The sequence below is a fragment of the Rhinoraja longicauda genome, chromosome 5 (genome assembly GCF_053455715.1).
Source record: "Rhinoraja longicauda isolate Sanriku21f chromosome 5, sRhiLon1.1, whole genome shotgun sequence".
Lineage (NCBI taxonomy): Eukaryota > Metazoa > Chordata > Chondrichthyes > Rajiformes > Arhynchobatidae > Rhinoraja > Rhinoraja longicauda.
In genome coordinates, this window is record NC_135957.1 from 19,871,668 (window position 1) to 19,892,150 (window position 20,483).

Sequence of the window (20,483 nt, forward strand, 5' to 3'; positions counted from 1 at the left end):
GAACAAGGGGTGTGAGCTTGGTGGGCAGCACAGTGGTAGAGTTGCTGCCTTACAGTGTCAGAGACCTGGGTTTGATCCTCATTATGGGTGCTGTCTGTACAAAGTTTGTACGTTCTTCCTGTGACCGCGTGGATTTTCTCTGGGTGCTCACATTTCCTCCCACACTCCAAAGACGTGCAGGTTTGTAGGTTAATTGGCTTCTGTAAATTGTCCCTAGGGTGTAGGATTGAACTAGTGTATGGGTGATTGTTGGTCATAGGAGCTGGATCACTCAGGAATTCACACAAAAGGGAATGGATGTTTGGGTTTTTCTCCTGCAGCATTGCGAAGACTGAGGGCCAATTAAAATTACAAAACCAACTCTGGTATTCTATTTATTCACAAAATGCTGGAGTAACTCAGCAGGTCAGGCAGCATCTCGGGAGAGAAGGAATGGGTGACGTTTCGGGTCGAGACCCTTCTTCAGACTGATATTCTATTGTTAGCTGACTTTTATTCGGAGATACAGAATCAAGGCAGGTGAATAAAGCTCAGGTACCAATTAGCAATAACCTGCTTCAGCAATTTAGTTTGCTGTGACTGGTTCAGAGATAGAAACAAAATGCTAGAGTAACTCAGCGGGACAGACAGCATCTCTGGAGAGAAGGAATGGGTGACGTTTCGGGTCTCGACCTAAAATATCACCCATTCCTACTTTCCAGAGATGCTGCCTGTCCGGCTGAGTTACTCCAGCATTTTGTGTCTATCTTTGGTTTATTGGTCCAGCATCTGCAGTTCCTTTCTACACACCTGATTCAGAGAAACTTGTTCCTCCGACACCCCTGTCGTTAAACCACAGGCTGCCACCAGTTTACGAAAAGATTCTATTTTGACATTTGTCCCTAGATCAACTTTGTCCTTTAGTCGGAAAATATACATAACCACTTGATACATTTACCTAACCTCCACGGTGCTGTAATTAGTGAACTTAATGAGGGCCAGTTAACATCGGCATTTATTTATTGTCTCCCCCTGCCTGGTTACAGTGGTTTAGAATCAGGATGTTGCATGCTCAATGTCTGGTTTCGATGGGCTTGAAGTCTCAGTGAATGTTACATTGTCTAATGAAGTATCATTGTACAACGATTGCTTGATAATTTCCAGAGCAACTCGTTGATGTGGCCTCCTGCAGAGAAACCGCAGCCTGTGTTCTTACGAGACAGTGGTGTCCGATTACAGTGGGAAGGTTACAGGTTTTTGCTTGAAGACTGGTTAGCATAGAACATAGCACAATATAGGCCCTTGAACCCACAATGTCTGTGCAGAACATGATGCCAGGTAAAATAATCTCATCTGCGTGCACATAATCCATATGCCTCCATTCCCTGCATATCTATGTGCCCATCTAAAAGCCCCTTAAATTCCACTATCGTATCTGCCTCCGCCACCCCCCCTGGCAGCGTGTTCCAGGCACCCACCAACCTCTGTGTAAAATAACTTTGCCTCCCACCCATCTCCTGGTTCTCGTTTGAATTTAATAATATTAACAGGAGCTTGTTCGTTGTTTCCATAAGTCGGGACGTCAGTACACAATGTCGGTGTCGAACATGATGCCAGGATAAACTGATCTCATCTTCCAATATCAACTAATCTCAACTAATCATCGTTCGAGGTACCCACCACCCTCCGTGTAAAAAAACCTACCCCGCACATATCTTTTAAACTTTGCCCCTCTCACCTTCAAGCTATGCCCTCTGGTCTTGGCGGAATGGCGGGACTGTCATACGTTGAAAGACTGGAGCGACTAGGGTTGTATACACTGGAATTTAGAAGGATGAGAGGGGATCTTATCGAAACATATAAGATTATTAAGGGGTTGGACATGTTAGAGGCAGGAAACATGTTCCCAATGTTGGGGGAGTACAGAACCAGGGGCCACAGTTTACGAATAAGGGTAGGCCATTTAGAACGGAGATGAGGAAAAGCTTTTTCAGTCAGAGAGTTGTAAATCTGTTGAATTCTCTGCCTCAGAAGGCAGTGGAGGCCAATTCTCTGAATGCTTTCAAGAAAGAGCTAGATAGAGCTCTTAAGGATAGCGGAGTCAGGGAGTATGGGGAGAAGGCAGGAACTGGGTACTGATTGAGAATGATCAGCCATGATCACATTGAATGGTGGTGCTAGTTCAAAGGCCCAAATGGCCTCCTGCACCTATTGTCTATCGTCTATTGTCTTTGACATTTCCATACTGGGAAAAATGTTCTGATTGTTTACCCAATCTGCACCTCATAATTTCCTTCACATCCTTCCTGTAATGGGGCAACAAGAACCATCAAGAGGTGCAACCCACAACAGCCATTTAGCCAAACAATCCTTACGTCATTGGGATGTGAGAGGAAACTAGAATGCGCAAGGGAAATCCACAATGGTCACAAGAAGATTGTGCAATATTTACACTGTTAGCTTCCAAGATCAAGAACAAACCCAGATTGCATGAGGTGTGAGGAATAAACTCAGACTGCTGCGTCATTGAGAGGTTTTTCACCTTGTTGCGGGTCACTCTCTCTAGCTCCGTGGGACTAAGACCCTATTGTTCCGGAACTGCCCTTCAAGTTTCCAAATTCTCCTGTAGCTTTCTAAATAAAGAGCTACACAAGGAGGAGTATCAATATCATCATCATTACATGCACCCTAGACGGACAAATAGCATCGAGCTTTTAGACATTATACTTTAAAGGTACAGCATGGAAACAGGCCATTCGGCCCACTGAGTCCATGCTCACCATTGATCACCCCATACACTAGCACCATCCTGGACACTAGGAACAATTACCCTACAAACCTGTATGTCGTTGGAGTGTGGGAGGAAACCGGAGTTCCCTGAGAAAACCCATGCAGTTACAGGTAGAACATACAAACTCCATACAGACAGCACCCGTAGTCAGGATCAAATCCGGCTCTGGCGCTGTAAGGCTGAGTCACAAGCAAAGATAATAGAGCAGAGCAAGATAGACCACTCGACCCTAAAAACCGTAGTATGTCATGGCGACATTTTAGTAGGCAGAAAGTTGCAGAAACATTTAAAAAGAAAAATAACAAAAATCTGTGAATTGATAGATGAGATATATTCTGCATTTTTACGGTATCATCACACATACTGTTCCCCCGAAACACTGATTACACTGCAAGTGGCATAGCGAACAGCGGGTTTTGCTTACTAAAATGGCGAACTACACTTCAGTATAGGCGATTTCAAGGGACTGGTCCATCTTGCTCCTCTAGTATCTTTGGTCACAAGGAAGATTCGTTGCAGGAAGTATGTAACTAAATTTCAGGATTTGCACATCTTTTTTTCGAGAAACCGTCATAAATATTATTTAGTCAAATTAAATTGATTTCCAATCTCCTAGCGGTGGAGGAGAAAATAAGCATAATGTGATTGAATTTGGAGATGAAAGGAACTTGTGTGCATTGTATGTATTGGTATTTTGTCTACATCGAATCACCAAAGTTCTTGTCAGATTTCCTTTTCATTTTTATTAAGTCTTTAAGTCAGTGATAGAAATATAGAAAATATGATTAGAAGCAGACATTCTGTCCTTCCAACTACTCCACCTCAACATTATATTCCTGCTCTCTCCCCATCCCCCTACATGCCTTCAGAGTCTTGTTTTTTTTTGTCTCTTTTAGTTTAGTTTAGTTTACAGGTGCAGCTTAGGAAATAGGCCCTTCAGCCCATCGTATCCATGCCAACTAACGATCACTCACACACTAGTTCCATGTTATCCTAGTTTTGCATCTCACACACCATGGACAATTTACAGAAGTCAATTACCCTACAAACCTGCACTTGTTTGGAATTTTCAAATGGGTTATCTTTTATGTTTGTAACTGGCTTATCAAGTTTTGCTAAACCTTTTCCCTTCCATTTAAATGTTCTCAGCCTACACAGAAAATAAACCCACTTTGATCCAATAGTCTTCCAAGATCGAGATTTCACACAGTTCAACTTCCATTATAGCTAGCTGCTGTTAATGGATTATACATATATGCATTGCATCCAAAATAATTCAAAGATTCAAATGCAGCCACCCCATCTCAATCATACCAAGCCACTCAATCCATAAATAAATTGAGACCAAAAAGGTCATGTAAATATATATTTTAAATTTTTAATTCTTACTTTAAAATTTTCTGAATAGTTTAGGGAGGTGAATTCAATTTAAAATATTTTTGCGCCAACATTAATTAAATTGAAGGACACTGATCCTGAAGAGTGCAGGCCATACTGCCCAACAGATCCATAACAGTACTCATGTTCTAATTCAACCCCGTTTCATTTCTTTTGATCTCACCCTTTCAGCATTGCTATCTTTTCCTTATTCCCTCCTGTCTTCATTTCTGTACAGCTGAATCTTTAAAAATGTATGCTGCTTTAAAAAAAAACCTCTTTTAGTCAGATCTGCCACATTGCATCAGTTCTGCGGATTCAAAACTAGCTGTGGATAGCTTCAGATCAATGGATTTACCCATACATCTAAGCTCAGCTTCCAGCTGATGGACTCCCTTAATTTATCAATGCCCATGAAACCAAAAGTCATTTGCCATTAGCCTTACTCAGCTCCATAGCCTGCAGATAAACTAGTTTCAAATAAACTGCAGTTCAATGTGGTGAAGATGCTCCCAAGTTGGCAATATTAAATCTGATTTGAGAAAGCTCTTCACATTGTGAGTGATCAAGGCAAAGAGTGCATTGCTGCATGGTCCTTGGGACATCATTTCACTCATTTTGATGCTGCAGAGATATAGAACAACAGCATCATTCTGGATAGACAGAAAGAATTGCATACCCTCCCCTGACATTTGACTTCACAAAGTGCCACAGTTCTCACTTGCTTGGCAGTTCTCACTTGCCACATGCCATTTGTCCACCCATTTCTTTGGTTGAACAATATCATGCTCTATACTTTGACAGCCTTGCTCCCCATCCACAATTCCAGCAATCTTGGTGTCATCTGAACACTTACTAGCCAACCCATCTACATTTATGTCCAGGTCATTTATATATATATATCAAGAACAACAGAGGTTCCAGCAAAAATCCTCGCAGAACTCCACTGGTCACAGACCTCCAGCCAGAATAATGCTCTTCCACCACAACCATCTGCCTTTTAAGGATTTTTTTCCAAAATATATTAATTTTTAGGAAGTTGATCATGTACCATTTAATGAACATAAGAACATATAGAAATATTAGGAGCAGTAAGCCTTTGGCCTTTACACACTGATACACCATTACGCAGCACTGATCAAAATTTTGTCAACTTACTCTTACCCCTTGATTTCCCAAGTGTTCAAAACTACGTTGGTTGCACACTTGATCATATTCCACAGCCGTCTGGGGGAGAATTCCAATGATTCACTCCCCTTTCCATGAAGATTTTTTCTTCCCCATAGATACATAGGCAATTGGTGCAGGAGTAGGCCATTCGGCTCTTCGAGCCAGCACCGCCATTCAATAATATCATGGCTGATCATCCACAATCAGTACCCCGTTCCTGCCTTCTTCCCATACCCCTTGATTCCGCTGGCCCTAAGAGCTCTATCTGTTTTGAATGCTTCTAGTGAATCAGCTTCCACTGCCTTCGGAGGCAGAGAATTTCACAAATTCACAACTCTCTGTGTGAAAATGTTTCTCCTCATCTCAGTTTTAAATAGCCTACCCCTTATTCATAAACTGTGGCCCCTGGTTCTGGACTCCCCCAACATTGGGAACATGTTTCCTGCATCCAGTGTGTCCAATCCCTTAATAATTGTATATGCTTCTATAAGATCCCCTCTCATCCTTCTAAATTCCAGTGAATACAAGCCCAGTCGTTCCATTCTTTCATCATATGACAGTCCCGCCATCCCGAGAATTGACCTCGTGAACCTATGCTGCACTCCCTCAATAGGAAGAATGTCCTTCCTCAAATTAGGAGACCAAAACTGCACACAATACTCCAGGTGTGGTCTTACCAGGGCCCTGTACAACTGCAGAAGGATCTCTTTGTTCCCATACTCAACTCCTCTCTTTAAGAAGGCCAACATGCCATTTGCTTTCTTCACTGCCTGTTGTACCTGTTTGCTTACTTTCAGTGACTGATGTACTAGGACACCCAGGTCTCATTGTACTTCCCCTTTTCCTAACCTGACAACATTCAGATAATAATCTACCTTCCTGTTCTTGCCTCCAAAGTGGATAACCTTACATTTATCCACTTTATACTGCATCTGTCATGCATCTGCCCACTCACCTAACCTGTCCAAGTCAGTCTGCATCCTCATTGCATCCACTACATAGTTCACACTACCACCCAGCTTTGTGTCATCTGCAAATTTGCAAGTATTACTTTTAATTCCATCATCTAAATCATTAATGTATATTGTAAATAGCTGCGGTCCCAGCACAGAGCCTTGCGGTACCCCAGTAGTCACTGCCTGCCATTCTGAAAGGGACTCGCTAATCCCAACTCTTTGCTTCCTGTCTGTCAACCAATTTTCTATCTATGTCAATACCCTACCCCCAATACCATGTGCTTTAATTTTGCCCACTAATCTCCTGTGTGGGACCTTATCAAAGGCTTTCTGAAAGTCCAGGTACACTACATCCACTGGCTCTCCCTTGTCCATTTTACTGGTTACATCCTCAAAAGATTCCAGAGGATTTGTCAAGCATGATTTCCATGCTGACTTGGACCGATCCTGTTACTGCTATCCAAATGCACCGCTATTACATCTTTGATAATCTATTCCAGCATTTTCCCCACCACCGATGTCAGGCTAACTGGTCTATAATTCCCTGCTTTCTCTCTCTCTCTCTCTCCTTTCAAGAAAAGTGGGATAACATTAGCTCCCCTCCAATCCACACGAACTGATCCAGAATCTATAGAACATTGGAAAATGACCACCAATGCATCCACAATTTCTAGAGCCACCTCCTTGAGTACATAGAAACATAGAAAATAGGTGCAGGAGGAAGCCAGTCGGCCCTTTGAGCCAGCACCGCCATTCATTGTGATCATGGCTGATCGTCCCCAATCAATAACCCATACCTGCCTTCTCCCCATATCGCTTGATTCCATTAGCCCCTAGAGTGCTATCTAACTCTCTTTTAAATCCATCCAGTGATTTGGCCTCCATTGCCCTTTGTGGCAGAGAATTCCACAAATCCACAACTCTCTGGGTGAAAAAGTTTTTTCTCACCTCAGTTTTAAATGGCCTCCCCTTTATTCTAAGACTGTGGCCCCTGGTTCTGGACTCCCCAACATTGGGAACATTTTTCCTGCATCTAGCTTGTCCAGTCCTTTTATAATTGTATATGTTTCTATAAGATCCGCTTTCATCCTTCTAAACTCCAGTGAATACAAGCCTAGTCTTTTCAATCTTTCCTCTTATGTCAGTCCCGCCATCCCAGGGATCAATCTCATGAACCTATGCTGCACTGCCTCAATTACAAGGATGTCCTTCCTCAAATTAGGAGACCAAAACTGTACACAATACTCCAGATGTGGTCTTACCAGGGCCCTATACAACTGCAGAAGAACCTCCTTACTCCTATACTGCAATCCTCTTGTTATGAAGGCCAACATTCCATTAGCTTTCTTCACTGCCTGCTATACCTGCACGCCCACTTTCAGTAACTGGTGTACGACACCCAGGTCTCGCTGCACCTCCCCCTTATCTAACCTAACTCCATTGAGATAATAATCTGCCTCCTTTTTTTCCGCCAAAGTGGATAACCTCACATTTATCTATATTATACTGCATCTGCCACGCATCTGCCCACTCACTCAACCTGTCCAGGTCACCCTGCAACCTCCTAACATCCTCTTCACAGTTTACACTGCCACCCAACTTTTTGTCATCCGCAAACTTGCTAGTGTTGCTTCTAATTCCCTCTTCCAAATCATTAATATATATGGTAAACAGTTGCGGCCCCAACACCGAGCCTTGCGGCACTCCACTCGCCACTGCCTGCCATTCTGAAAAGGACTTGTTTGCTCCTACTCTTTGCTTCCTGTCTGCCAACCAATTTTCTACCCATGTCAACACCCTACCCCCAATACCATGTACTCTAATTTTAGTCACCAATCTCCCGTGCGGGACCTTATCAAAGACTTTCTGAAAGTCTAGATACACTACATCCAGTGGCTCCCCTTCATCCATTTTACTTGTCACATCCTCAAAAGAAACCCTGGGATGCAGACCACCAGGCCCTGGGGATTTATCAGCCTTCAGTCCCATCAGTCTACCCAACATCATTTGCTTACTAATGTGAATTTCCTTCAGTTCCTCTGTCTGTCTTGGCCCTCTGTCCCCTAGTATATCTGGGAGATGGTTTGTGTCTTCCTTAGTGAAGACAGAACCAAAGTACATGTTCAACTCGTCTGCCATTTTCTTGTTCCCCATAATATATTCACCTGTTTGTCTTCAAGGGACCCACATTTGTCTTAACTTATTTTTTTCTCTTCACATACCTAAAGAAGCTTTTACTGTCCTCCTTTATATTCTTGGCGAGCTTACCTTCATTCTTCATCTTTTCTCCCCGTATTGCCATTTTAGTTACCTTCTGTTGATCTTTAAAAGTTGTCCAATCCTCTGGCTTCCCGCTCAACTTTGCTATGTTATATGTCTTCTCTTTTATTTTTATACTGTCCTTGACTTCCCTTTTTAGCCACGGCCTCTTACGCCCCTTAGAATCTTTCTTCCTCTTTGGAATGAAATGATCCTGCACCTTCTGGATTATGCCTACCCTTTCAATTCTATTCAGAATTCTATGTTTAATTTGAGATAGCCACTTGTGTTTTCAAACTCTGGAGAATCCAATCCATAAAATTTATTTTCATAAAAGTCTTAATCCCTTCAGCTGCATCTATGAAGGGAATTTACAGGCAATGTTTTTGGTTGGTACCCTTCTTGGATGGAGGTGAAAGAGAGGAGATGTAGGGATAGGTATTACATCACATGATCCCACTACCAGTCACATCTTCCCGCCTCACCCTTTCCACTTGCCCTAGAGACCACTTCCTCCGCACTCCTGGGTTCGCTCTTCCCTTCCCATCTAACCTCGCTCCTCGGATACTTCATCATGTAGCCGCAGGAAATGTAAAGCCTGTCCCTGCACCTCTTTTTTCACTTTCATGCAGGATCCCAGCAGCCCTTTTGGTCAGACAGATGTTCCCATTAACTTTTTCAAACCATGCCCAATGCATTTGATGCTCCCAATTTTGCTTCCTTTACATCAGCAAGACCATGCATAGACTTGGCAACATTTTCACTGTGCATTTGTGCACTGTGCTCCAAGGCCTTCTGGATCCCCCGGTTGCTAACCATTTAAAATCCGCTACTCATTCCCATGACGTCTTTCTCTCCTTTGCCCCCTCCATTGCCAGAGTGAAGCCATGCGCAAGCCAGAGGGTCAGCACCTCGTATTCTGCTGGATTGCTCACAATCTACAATTTGACTATTGAATTCTCCAAATTGAAGTTATATCCCCCCAACCCCCTCTTTCTTTCCCATGCCCCCACCATCATCCCAGTATGCTCCCATTTCTTCAAACATCTCCCACCCCTGACATTCGCTCCACTCACTTCCCCCCAATCCTCTACTCATCTTTCATCCCTGAATTCCCCATTTCCCATTTTACCCTCCTCTTTTCCCTCACACTGTCCCTTTCCACCCACACCCATTCTTCCGACTTTACATTTCATTCCTCATTTCCTCTGTTTTCTCGCATCCTTTTGTCTCCTTTTCATCTCTCCCCTTTGTCACTTACTCCATCCATCTGCCAACTAAACCCCACTCACCCTTATCCACCTATCACTTGATTGGCTTTATCCCAGCCCTATCTCTTTTGCTTCCCTTTCTTCCCCTACTCCAATCGGTCTGAAGAAGGGTCCTGACCTGAAATGTCATCTGTCCATCCCCTCTACAGATGCTGCCTGACTCTACAGAACTTTGTATTGGCTCTATATTTCTGCTTAACTAGTTTATGAACAGCAATACATTTGGCTTGAAAGTGTAATAATAAAAAATGTACATACATTGGTTTAATTAGTGTAAGTTCAGGTCAATTGATAGTTAGCACATTATGTAAATCCTTCATATGTGCTGTAATCATATTAATTTTGCAATCACTCTAAGATGACAAGCCTCATACAGAAACACTTTGCCATGTATTTTTTTCTTCTAATGGTGACCATTGATAGTAGCATCTCATGATTTGATAACATCTTTCTCTTTGCTTTTTCGCTTATACAGCTTCCCTTCCCTTCTGGCCTCTTTAACATCCCCACTTTTCATTTTTCTATCTTTACCAGTCATGCCTCCTGTTGCAAATATGCTTTGGAGAAGAAAGATTTTCTTTTCACTACACTCATTTTTCAATCAGAACCACGAAGCCAGGGCTTTATCATGCTTGGCATAGCAACCAAATCAAAATAAATTAATCTTTGGAAATACAACAAGCTGCTATGTTCAAATCAGGTGGGAAAAAACAATCTGGGTTCCTCCGAACAAAGGACTTAGGTTTATTTCCTATCTGAAGGTTCCATGGGGTGTTGTTTAAAGTTATATTAAATGAGTAATTCATAATAGAAACAGCATAGATATTAATATATTGTGGGAGACGCCTGAAAATTTAGTGCTGAAAAGTCAATCCTTTATTTGTTTCAGAGTTGCTTGGTAAAAAAACACAGGACATCAAGTTTTCTACAACCAAGAGAAAAACATATTTCGGGTCAGAGCATTAACTCTGCATGTTGGGAAACACAGTTCAATGGACTTGTTCAAACATACACATTGCATGCTGGGAAATGCAGTCCACTAGACGTGTTCAAATACATGCATTGCATGCTGGGATAACATCTCAGAACACATGTTCAAATACACACTGCATGCTCCAATATATAACTCGCTGGATATGTTCAAATACACTGTTATCAGACAACTAAAAAATCCTCTCATCAGCTAGTGAGTGGTTCTGACCTCCCATCTATCTCATTAGAGATCTTTGATCTTTAATCAGACGTTATCAGACTTCAATGCTATATCTTGCACTATATGTTGTACCCCTTATCCTTTATCTGTGTACTGTGGATGGTGTGATTGCATTCATGTATTGTCTTTTCATTGACTGGATAGCATGCAAACAAAAGTTTTACACTGTACCTCAGTAAGCGTCAAAATAATAGACGAAACTAAACTAATGTATATTCATTGCATGCTGGGAAATGCTGCCTGCTGGATGTGTATAAAATCTACACATTGCATGCGAGCAGATGCAATTCAATGCATGTGTTCAGAAGGCATTCATTGCATTCTAAGAGAGTGAAGCAACTGCATGTGCTCAGAATGTGCACAATGTGTGCTTGGATATTCAGCTGGCTGCACATAGTCAAAATCCACATGACACATATTGGAACTTTCTTTCAACTACATGTGCACAGAAAGCACACACTGCATGATGGGCTATCCTGCAAACTGCATGCATTCAGAGTCCATTCAGTGCACACTAAGAAAAACAGCTTGCTGAATGTGTACAAAATGCACACATTACATGCTAGGAAATACAATTCAATGCATGTATTCAGGAGGCATAAATCGCATGCTAAGAAATCAAGGCAACAGCACGTGCCCAGAATGTGCACAATGCGTGCATGGAAATTTAGCTGACAGCACATGCTCAAAATGCGCATTACATATATTGAAAGTCTCATCCAACTGCATGTGTTCAGAATGCACATTTTGCATGCTGGGTTTTTCAGTAATCTGCAAACTTCATTGGGTCTGTGTGAGAACTGCCAAGTCTGCTTCCAATAAATGGACCTTTACCATTTATATTTTCAATTGTTTAGTCCAAACAAGATAGTTTTTCCATTGTTTGTGTTCAGTTCTTTCTTGTGGGATGGGACTTGTGGAACTCCTCTCTTCTCTATGCCCTCAGATTTAATTTCTGTCCACAGATGGTAGATCAGCTGGTGCCAATTAATATTGCAGACTGTGCACAGCCAGCAAATATTTCCAGCACACCTAATACAAGCCAAGGCAACATTTTTTTTGTAAAATTAAAATTAAAAATCACATTTTTATGTGATTAAAAATGCACTAGCTATTCAACATCACCAAGGAGTAATGAGCCCTGGTTGTTGGTATGTTTGTAACAAGATAATATTTATGCAGATAAATGCTGGGCATGTGTCACTGAGGTGTCTTTTTTTAGATACCCAGTATCACACAACATAAGAATGGGTCAGTGATTAGCCTAACTGAACTTAGAAAATGTCAGAAACCTTCTAGAATTTTGTTTCAAATGTCCAACATCTGTTTATGTTTCTTTTTCCTTGACTGAATTCCAGAATGAACCAGTGCTAATTTGATGCTATCTTGTTCTGGATTATCCCACTCCCAACCCCAATAAAGCAAATTATATCTCTCCACCTATTCCCTATTCCAATGCATCAAAAAATCATCCCAAACCATTTTTGTAGCACAGCACACCAGCTGCATTTACCAGCAATATTAGTCTCCATAGTAGCATCAAATATTTATTAAAACCCCACTTTTCCTTTCAGATATCAACTTCCACCTGCCTCCAAGGATGGATCCTGCCTGATTGAAGTGAGTGTCGCAGGGGGCATGCCGGTACAGCGAGGAGAGTTCTTCTCTCAACGTGTCTCGGAGGTAAGACTGTGCGTTACTGTGATTCTGTTTCAATTAATTATTTTATTGGGAAAGTGTTTCGCCTTGATAAATATATCACAGTTCACAGGCTGGCAAAGAGTCTGGGATTTGTCTGATTTAATAAAATGTTCAGTCGAATACATTCCTCATCCTCTTTGCGAGAATCTTCACTGAATAGAGTATTGAGTTTCGTCCTTTATGTGGAAGTGTGCAAGGATCTTGTCATGTCAAGCCTAAGAAACAGTGAAAATGCCTGCTTAATACAAACATTAGACCAAGCCACTGAGATAATAAAATGTAAGCCCTTACATGTGGTAAATATGAGATACAGGCACCAAATCTTTCTTATCACCTAATCCTTCAGAAGTCACAAACTTGTTGTCATGACTACTTTTGGGAGAGACAAGATTTAACATCCCCTAGAGATTTCCAATGTTCGTGTACTTTATGTTTAATTTATAAAATGCAGTTGTTTGAAGAAAAAAACTCAAATAATTCTCTACCAGTAGCCATGAAACGTCACTGCTTAAGTCTTTCTTAGATAAAGATGACTGACTTTGTAGGAATCAAATCTTCTCATTGAAGGGTACCTCTGCTTTTAACTCTCTTCTGTGGATTTATTGAGCAATGAAGACAAAAATACAGAAATGTACAGATATCGATGGTGAATTGGCAAAACTAAGAGCAGAATGGCATTAATGTCCTGCGACTTCGGTTTTTGCTCAATTCAAAAGGCTTCTTTTGCTCTCCACACATTGATACTCGATCACTGGGTGCTGTTAAACTCTATTTTGCGTGGCATCTTCTGGACCACAACTGCACCTATAATTAGGAAAATATCACCATGTGTGTTCTGTAGAAACATGGAACTGCTAATTACTTTAGCTGTTTTGTGTTAATACAGAAAAAGACACAAAGTGCAGTTGTAATTCAGTGGGTCAGGCAGTATCTCTGGAGAGGTGATAGTCATGGAGTGATACAGTGTGGAAACAGGCCCTTCGGCCCAACTTGCCCCCATCGGCCAACGTGTCCTAGTTACATTCGTCCCACCTGCCTGCGCTTGGTCCATATCCCTCTATACCTGCCCTATCCATGTACCTTTCTAACTGTTCCTTAAATGTTGGGATAGTCCCAACCTCAGCTACCTCCTCTGGCAGCTTGTTCCATACACCCATTGCCCTTTGTGTGAAAACGTTACCCCTCAGATTCCTATTAAATTGTTTCCACCACCTTGAACCTATATCCTCTGGTCCTCGATTCCCCTACTCTAGGCAAGAGATTCTGCGCATCTACCCAATCTATTCCTCTCATGATTTTATACACCTCTATAAATCACTCCTCATCCCCCAGCGCTCCAAGGATTAGGGACCCAGTCTGCTCAACCTCTCCCTATAGCTCAGACCTTCTAGTCCTGGCAACGTACTTGCAAATCTTCTCTGAACCCTTTCAAGTTTGACAATATCTTCCCTACAACATGGTGCCCAGAACTAAACACAATACTCCAAATGCGGTCTCACCAACAACTGCAACGTAACCTCCCAACTTCGGGTTGATGTTCAACTTCAAGTGATTTTTCTGGTTGAGACCCTTCTTCAGGCTGAAGAAGTGTCTCAACCTGAAATGTACCTATCCATTTTCTCTAGACATACTGCCTGACCCGTTTAGTTACTCCAGCACTTTGTGCCTAGCATGTCTATTCTGCTTGTTTTACATTTAAATGCACCAAACAGGAAGTAGCATTTGGTCTTTATTGATCCTTATTTAATTCACCAGGATGCCATTTCATAAATAATGCCTATGTGCACATACGCACACAAACACACAGCCTGAGCTATTTGCACTTACAAGTTTACCACTTTTAACAGCAGACCAACCACCCACAATAACAAGGCACTCCCACATTTCGGGACCAATGTTCTCCCTTGGAACTCAGCTCCGCAGAACATGTAATTCAATATGAAATGATAGTGATCAGAAGATAAAACTAAATACGAATTGAACTTGAGTAAAACACAAAGTATTGGAAGAAGTCGGCAAGTTAGGCAGCAACTGTGAAGGGAATGAACAGATGGCATTTCAGATTGGTACCCTTCTTCAGACTGATTGAAGTAGCGGAGAGATAGCTGTAAATGAGATGTGCAGGTGGGACAAAGCCTAGCAAGTGACAGGTGGATACTGGTAAAGGGGGAGGGGGTGTTTGGCAGACTGGGTGGAGTAAGTGACAAAGGCTAGAAATGAAAAGGGAGACAAAAGGTGTCAGGGAAGGAGAGAAAAGAATGAGTGAAATGTAAAGCCGGAGGTGGGAGTGACACAGGTGGAACGAGATAGGGGAAGGGGAGATGAGTGTGGGAAGGAGAGGAAATGAGCAGGGTGATTGGCTGGGTGGGAGATGGTGGGAGAAATGTAACACATCTAGGTGGGGTTGCCCGGGAAAAAGAGGGGTGGAATGAGGGGGTATTACTTGGAATTGGAGAATTCATTGTTCATGTTAGGTTGTAAGCTGCCCAAGCAGAATAAGAGGTGCTGTTCCTCCAGTTTGTATGAGGCTTTACTTTGGCAATGGAAGGCAGAAAGGTTGGCATGGCAATGTGAAGGGGAATTAAGATGGTTAGCAACTGAGAGATCTAGTAGGCCTTGGCGGATGGAGTGATGTGTTTGGTGAAGCAGTCGCTACCTAGCCTGCGCTCAGTCTCACTGACGTAAAGGAGGCCACATTGGCGAGACCAAACGCAGGCTAGCCGAATTGAAGATGTCACTTTTTTTCTATCGCTAAGTCTGTAACTTGAGCAGATGCAAAGATCAACAATAAAATTATAGATATCCTATCTCAAGGCACAGACAGGTTTGCCACAGCTTAAACATGAATGCACTTGTGGTTTCTAATTCCTTGGATCAAATTAATATTACAGAAATGAAATGTCGGTGCATTCTCTAAACTAAATCTTCCCTGAGACCATGAATGAAACAGACGGATCGCTCAATTTGACAAGCCCACAAGGATAAGCATGTCCAGTTGAATTATTCACGGCGCAATGTGGGTATGGATAGTGGTATGGAGAAAGAATGCAGATGGAATATTGTCATTATTTCCAACTCTGAGAAATTTGCGGGATATTTAGGTTTTGTGAATCAGGCAGTAGCACATGATCCTTTTTGAAAAACAAAGTTGAATTTGTCTTTTCCCAATGTGGGTGTCGCGTCCAAGGTTGGTTTTCATTGATCATCCCCAGGGTCCCCCAAGAAAGCGTTGACAGCTTTGCTCCTGAGCTGCTGCAATCTGTCCACTGACTATTTCAACTCCGTCACGTCTGCATTTCCTCCTGGCAACATCAGCAGGAGGTGCAGAAAAAGAGCTGACAAAATGAGAGTGGGACTGAAAGATTGCAACCAAAAGGAGAGACCGAAGATACTGGAGCTCAGTTCTCTGGGAAAGTGGAAGCTGAGAGATGGTCTTCAATAATATGATGTGATTTAAGCAGGTTGATAAAGAGGGGTTCATTTCTGAGATCGGGGCATCACTGGCAAGACCAGCATTTAATTCCTGTCCCTTGCATGTGTCTGCCTCTTGAACCCCATGTGGTGAAGGTGCTAGCATTGTGCGGTTTGTTTGGGAGTGACAAGAATTTAACCCAGAAGTAGGAAAATATAGTAAAAAGTGTCTGATCTGGAGGGCCATGAGCAGCTGGTTATGTGCCTCCCATGTGCCTCCTACCCTTGTCTTCCCGGGTGGTAAAGGCGGGTGCTGAAAGGAAAAATAAAAGGACCAACATTTCAATAATGTCTTTCATAGCCTCAGCTCACCTGAAAGCATCACATGCTCAACAAGGTGCCTTGGAAAAGATTGGTCATGCTGGAACCCAGTTTAATGCAGCAACCTATTTACCCACATCTGGCTGCCATTCACAGTGGGGTGATAACAGGGCAGATCTTCCGGCTCACTGCCAATGGCCAATTCCAGGAATTGCCAAGCTACCCCTGGGCAACTCCTGGTTTCCAGTATCAGTGATGCAAACCATCCCCACCACCCCCCTCCCTGCACCCCTCCCCTCCCCCCCATTGATCCAATGCTGATACCTAATCTATCAGCTTGGCACAGTGCTGTGGCGCAGTTAGCAGAGCTGCTGCCTTACAGCTACAACGTCCCTGGCTCAAACCTAACCTCTGGTTCTGTCTCTGTGGCATTTGCCAGTCCTTCCTTTGACCACATGGGATTCCTCCAGATACCATGGTTTCCTCCCACAACCCAAAAAGCACATGTGTTGGTTGGTGAACTGGCCACTGAAAATTGCCCTGGTGTGTAGGTGAGTTGTAGAATCTGAGAAGTAGTTGATGAGAATGTGGCAGGGAATAAAATGGTTTGGGGTTGGATTAGTGTAAATATGGGTGCTTGAAGGTTGAACTTGATGGGCCGAATGACTTGTTCCTGTGTTTTATCACTCTATGACTCTATAAATCCTCTTGTTTCATTGATCCTTCAGTTGTGACTGAGCAGATCCTGAGTACTGAGCCTTAGCTTTATCCCTATTCTTTTTACCCAGGGAAGCCTTGGACCTCTTTATCTTGGTGGTGCTCCGATGGAAAGTGAAGTAGTTCCAGAGATGGGACAGATGGAGAGTTATGTGGGCTGCATCCGGGAGCTGCAGGTGAACAACAACGAGCTGTTCCTTTTGGAGGAGGCAATACGTGGGAAGAACATAATTAACTGCGATGTTGCAATCTGCGATTACCAACCATGTAGAAATGGTGCTACCTGCATCAGGTAAGCATTTGGGCACAAACAGGACATCTCTTGGGTGAGCAAACTGGGAATATTATGGCCTGCAAATTAAAGGAGGTCATGATTCACATATCTTAGAATAAGATGATTGGTGCCTCAAGCTTCAGAGAAAACAGATTTCAATTAACTGGCAAAAAAATGGAGAGATGAGGAAATGTATAATTTGGCAAGTTGCTGTGATCCAAGTCAATGCCTGAACGGGTGCTGGAGGAAGATTCAATGATAACTTACCAAACAACTGAATACAAGCTGATACCAATTACAGTGCTGGGGTTAAAGAGAAATGTGCAGTGCTAGTTGGATTGATTAAAGATCTGACACAATCATTGGGGGCCAAATAATCTCCCTCTGTGGGTTGGATTCAATGGTTGTATGGTCTGGAATTTCCCATGCACCCACAACGGTGTGATACACTGGCATGGAAGTGACTGTTTCTACTGTATCTTCGAAACCCATTGCAACCTTTAGGTTGCACCTAAGACTCGAAGCCCATTCCCTGAAACAAAAGTATTGTCTGGTAATTGATGTTGCCTCAGTTTCGAGCCCTGAGGAGCCAGTGCATGTAGACCTGTTACAGCCACTGCTTGGGGAGGGATTCACTAGCAACTCAACCATCCTCTCACCAATTATAGAGCAGTCCTGACCTCCCATTTACCTCATTAGAGACCTTCAAACTATCTTTAATCGGACATTATTAGACTTCAATGCTATATCTTGCACTAAATGATATTCCCTTTATCTTGTATCTATACACCATGGGCAGCATGATTGTAATCATGTATCGTCTTTTCGATGACTGGATAACACGCAGCAAAAAAAAGCTTTTCACTGTACCTCGGCACATAATAATAAACTAAGCTAAACTAAACTAAGCTGCTATGTTGGAGAATGTGGTGGTGGGGGGGCTATTTTGTGCTGTGGTCAGGGATGTGTGAGGAATAAGAGGCATTGAAGGCCTTTGCATTGGTGTAACTTGGAGAGTTGATAATGTGATGGGGTGGAAGTTCAGGCCAAGAATAACATGAGTAGGGTGGGGCTGATCAAGGCTTCCCTGTCAAGCACCTCAGCAATGAACCAATTATCCTTCTTGTCACATGTAGCTAGGTACAAAGAAATTCTTTGTTTCTGCATACAACCCGGTAAAATCATACAGCAAACCTCACCTCAGCAGTACGCAAAGAATCAGCACTTTCTGTCACCGACAAATGCACAAAAGCTCATCGAACAGTTTGAGTCAGCAGATTCTAGGTTCAAGGCGTGGGCCTTGTTGGGAATCAGTGCCTCCAAAGGTGCAGGTGGATTGGACATATGGACGTTAGTGTGGGGTTGGGAAAGCAAGTAGAGGTGTTGGCCTGATGGGGAGTTGCAGCAATGTGGGGTGGTGGGACAGAAGAATATAAGGTAAGAGAGGTTCTTACTTTGACCCGGATCCCAGTTCAGTGCCATGCTGGGATGCAAAGATTGTCTCACGAATAACCAACATGGTTACTGTCAAGGTGCTCAATGTGGCTGTGTTTTTGGGCTGCCAAGCCAAATATGCTCCCAAACTGAGCAACGATACCTGGCGACAAGCCAGCTGTCGCCGAGAAATTTCATTCCGGATGATTTCTCAGCGACGCGCTGAGATCCACTACGATTTTTGGAAGACTCCTCGCGATCATGCCCGCGACACCCCGGCGAACTGTCGGTGACAGCCTAGTCGCCGGCAGTCACCTTAAAATCGCCTAAGTGGGACAGGCCCTTTAGTAGAGATTAGGAATCAAATCAAGACATCAGCCCCTATCGTAGCCAGGCATTAAAGTTTCTAGTACTGCAGAAAATGGAAGGATTTAGATCTTGTACGGGCTGATGAGATTAATGTATTTTGTATTATGTTTGTCACAGAAAGCCTTCGACAAGGTCCCACATAGGAGATTAGTGGGCAAAATTAGAGCACATGGTATTGGGGGTAGGGTACTGACATGGATAGAAAATTGGTTGACAGACAGAAAGCAAAGAGTGGGGATAAATGGGTCCCTTTCGGAATGGCAGGCAGTGACCAGTGGAGTACCGCAAGGTTCGGTGCTGGGACCCCAGCTATTTACGATATACATTAATGACTTAGATGAAGGGATTAAAAGTACCATTAGCAAATTTACAGATGATACTAAGCTGGGGGGTAGTGTGAATTGTGTGGAAGATGCAATAAGGCTGCAGGGTGACTTGGACAGGTTGTGTGAGTGGGCGGATACATGGCAGATGCAGTTTAATGTAGATAAGTGTGAGGTTATTCACTTTGGAAGTAAGAATAGAAAGGCAGATTATTATCTGAATGGTGTCAAGTTAGGAAGAGGGGATGTTCAACGAGATCTGGGTGTCCTAGTGCATCAGTCACTGAAAGGAAGCATGCAGGTACAGCAGGCAGTGAAGAAAGCCAATGGAATGTTGGCCTTCGTAACAAGAGGAGTTGAGTATAGGAGCAAAGAGGTCCTTCTACAGTTGTACCGGGCCCTGGTGAGACCGCACCTGGAGTACTGTGTGCAGTTTTGGTCTCCAAATTTGAGGAAGGATATTCTTGCTATTGAGGGCGTGCAACGTAGGTTCACTAGATTAATTCCCGGAATGGCGGGACTGTCGTATGTTGAAAGGCTGGAGCAATTAGGCTTGTATACACTGGAATTTATAAGATAATTAGGGGATTGGACACATTAGAGGCAGGAAACATGTTCCCAATGTTGGGGGAGTCCAGAACAAGGGGCCACAGTTTAAGAATAAGGGGTAGGCCATTTAGAACGGAGATGAGGAAGAACTTTTTCAGTCAGAGAGTGGTGAAGGTGTGGAATTCTCTGCCTCAGAAGGCAGTGGAGGCCAGTTCGTTGGATACTTTCAAGAGAGAGCTGGATAGAGCTCTTAAGGATAGCGGAGTGAGGGGGTATGGGGAGAAGGCAGGAACGGGGTACTGATTGAGAGTGATCAGCCATGATCACATTGAATGGCGGTGCTGGCTCGAAGGGCTGAATGGCCTACT

General features: G+C 43.1%; 1 protein-coding gene across 1 annotated transcript in view; it reads left to right on the forward strand.

Moving 5' to 3' along the window:
• LOC144593849 (protein eyes shut homolog) overlaps window positions 1–20,483 on the forward strand; it is a 192,276-nt gene that overhangs the window by 65,334 nt on the left and 106,459 nt on the right. The window contains exons 4-5 of the mRNA XM_078399968.1: window positions 12,591–12,699; window positions 17,238–17,458. Of these exons, the coding sequence (XP_078256094.1) occupies window positions 12,591–12,699; window positions 17,238–17,458 (330 nt within the window). The remainder of the gene's footprint in view (window positions 1–12,590; window positions 12,700–17,237; window positions 17,459–20,483) is intronic.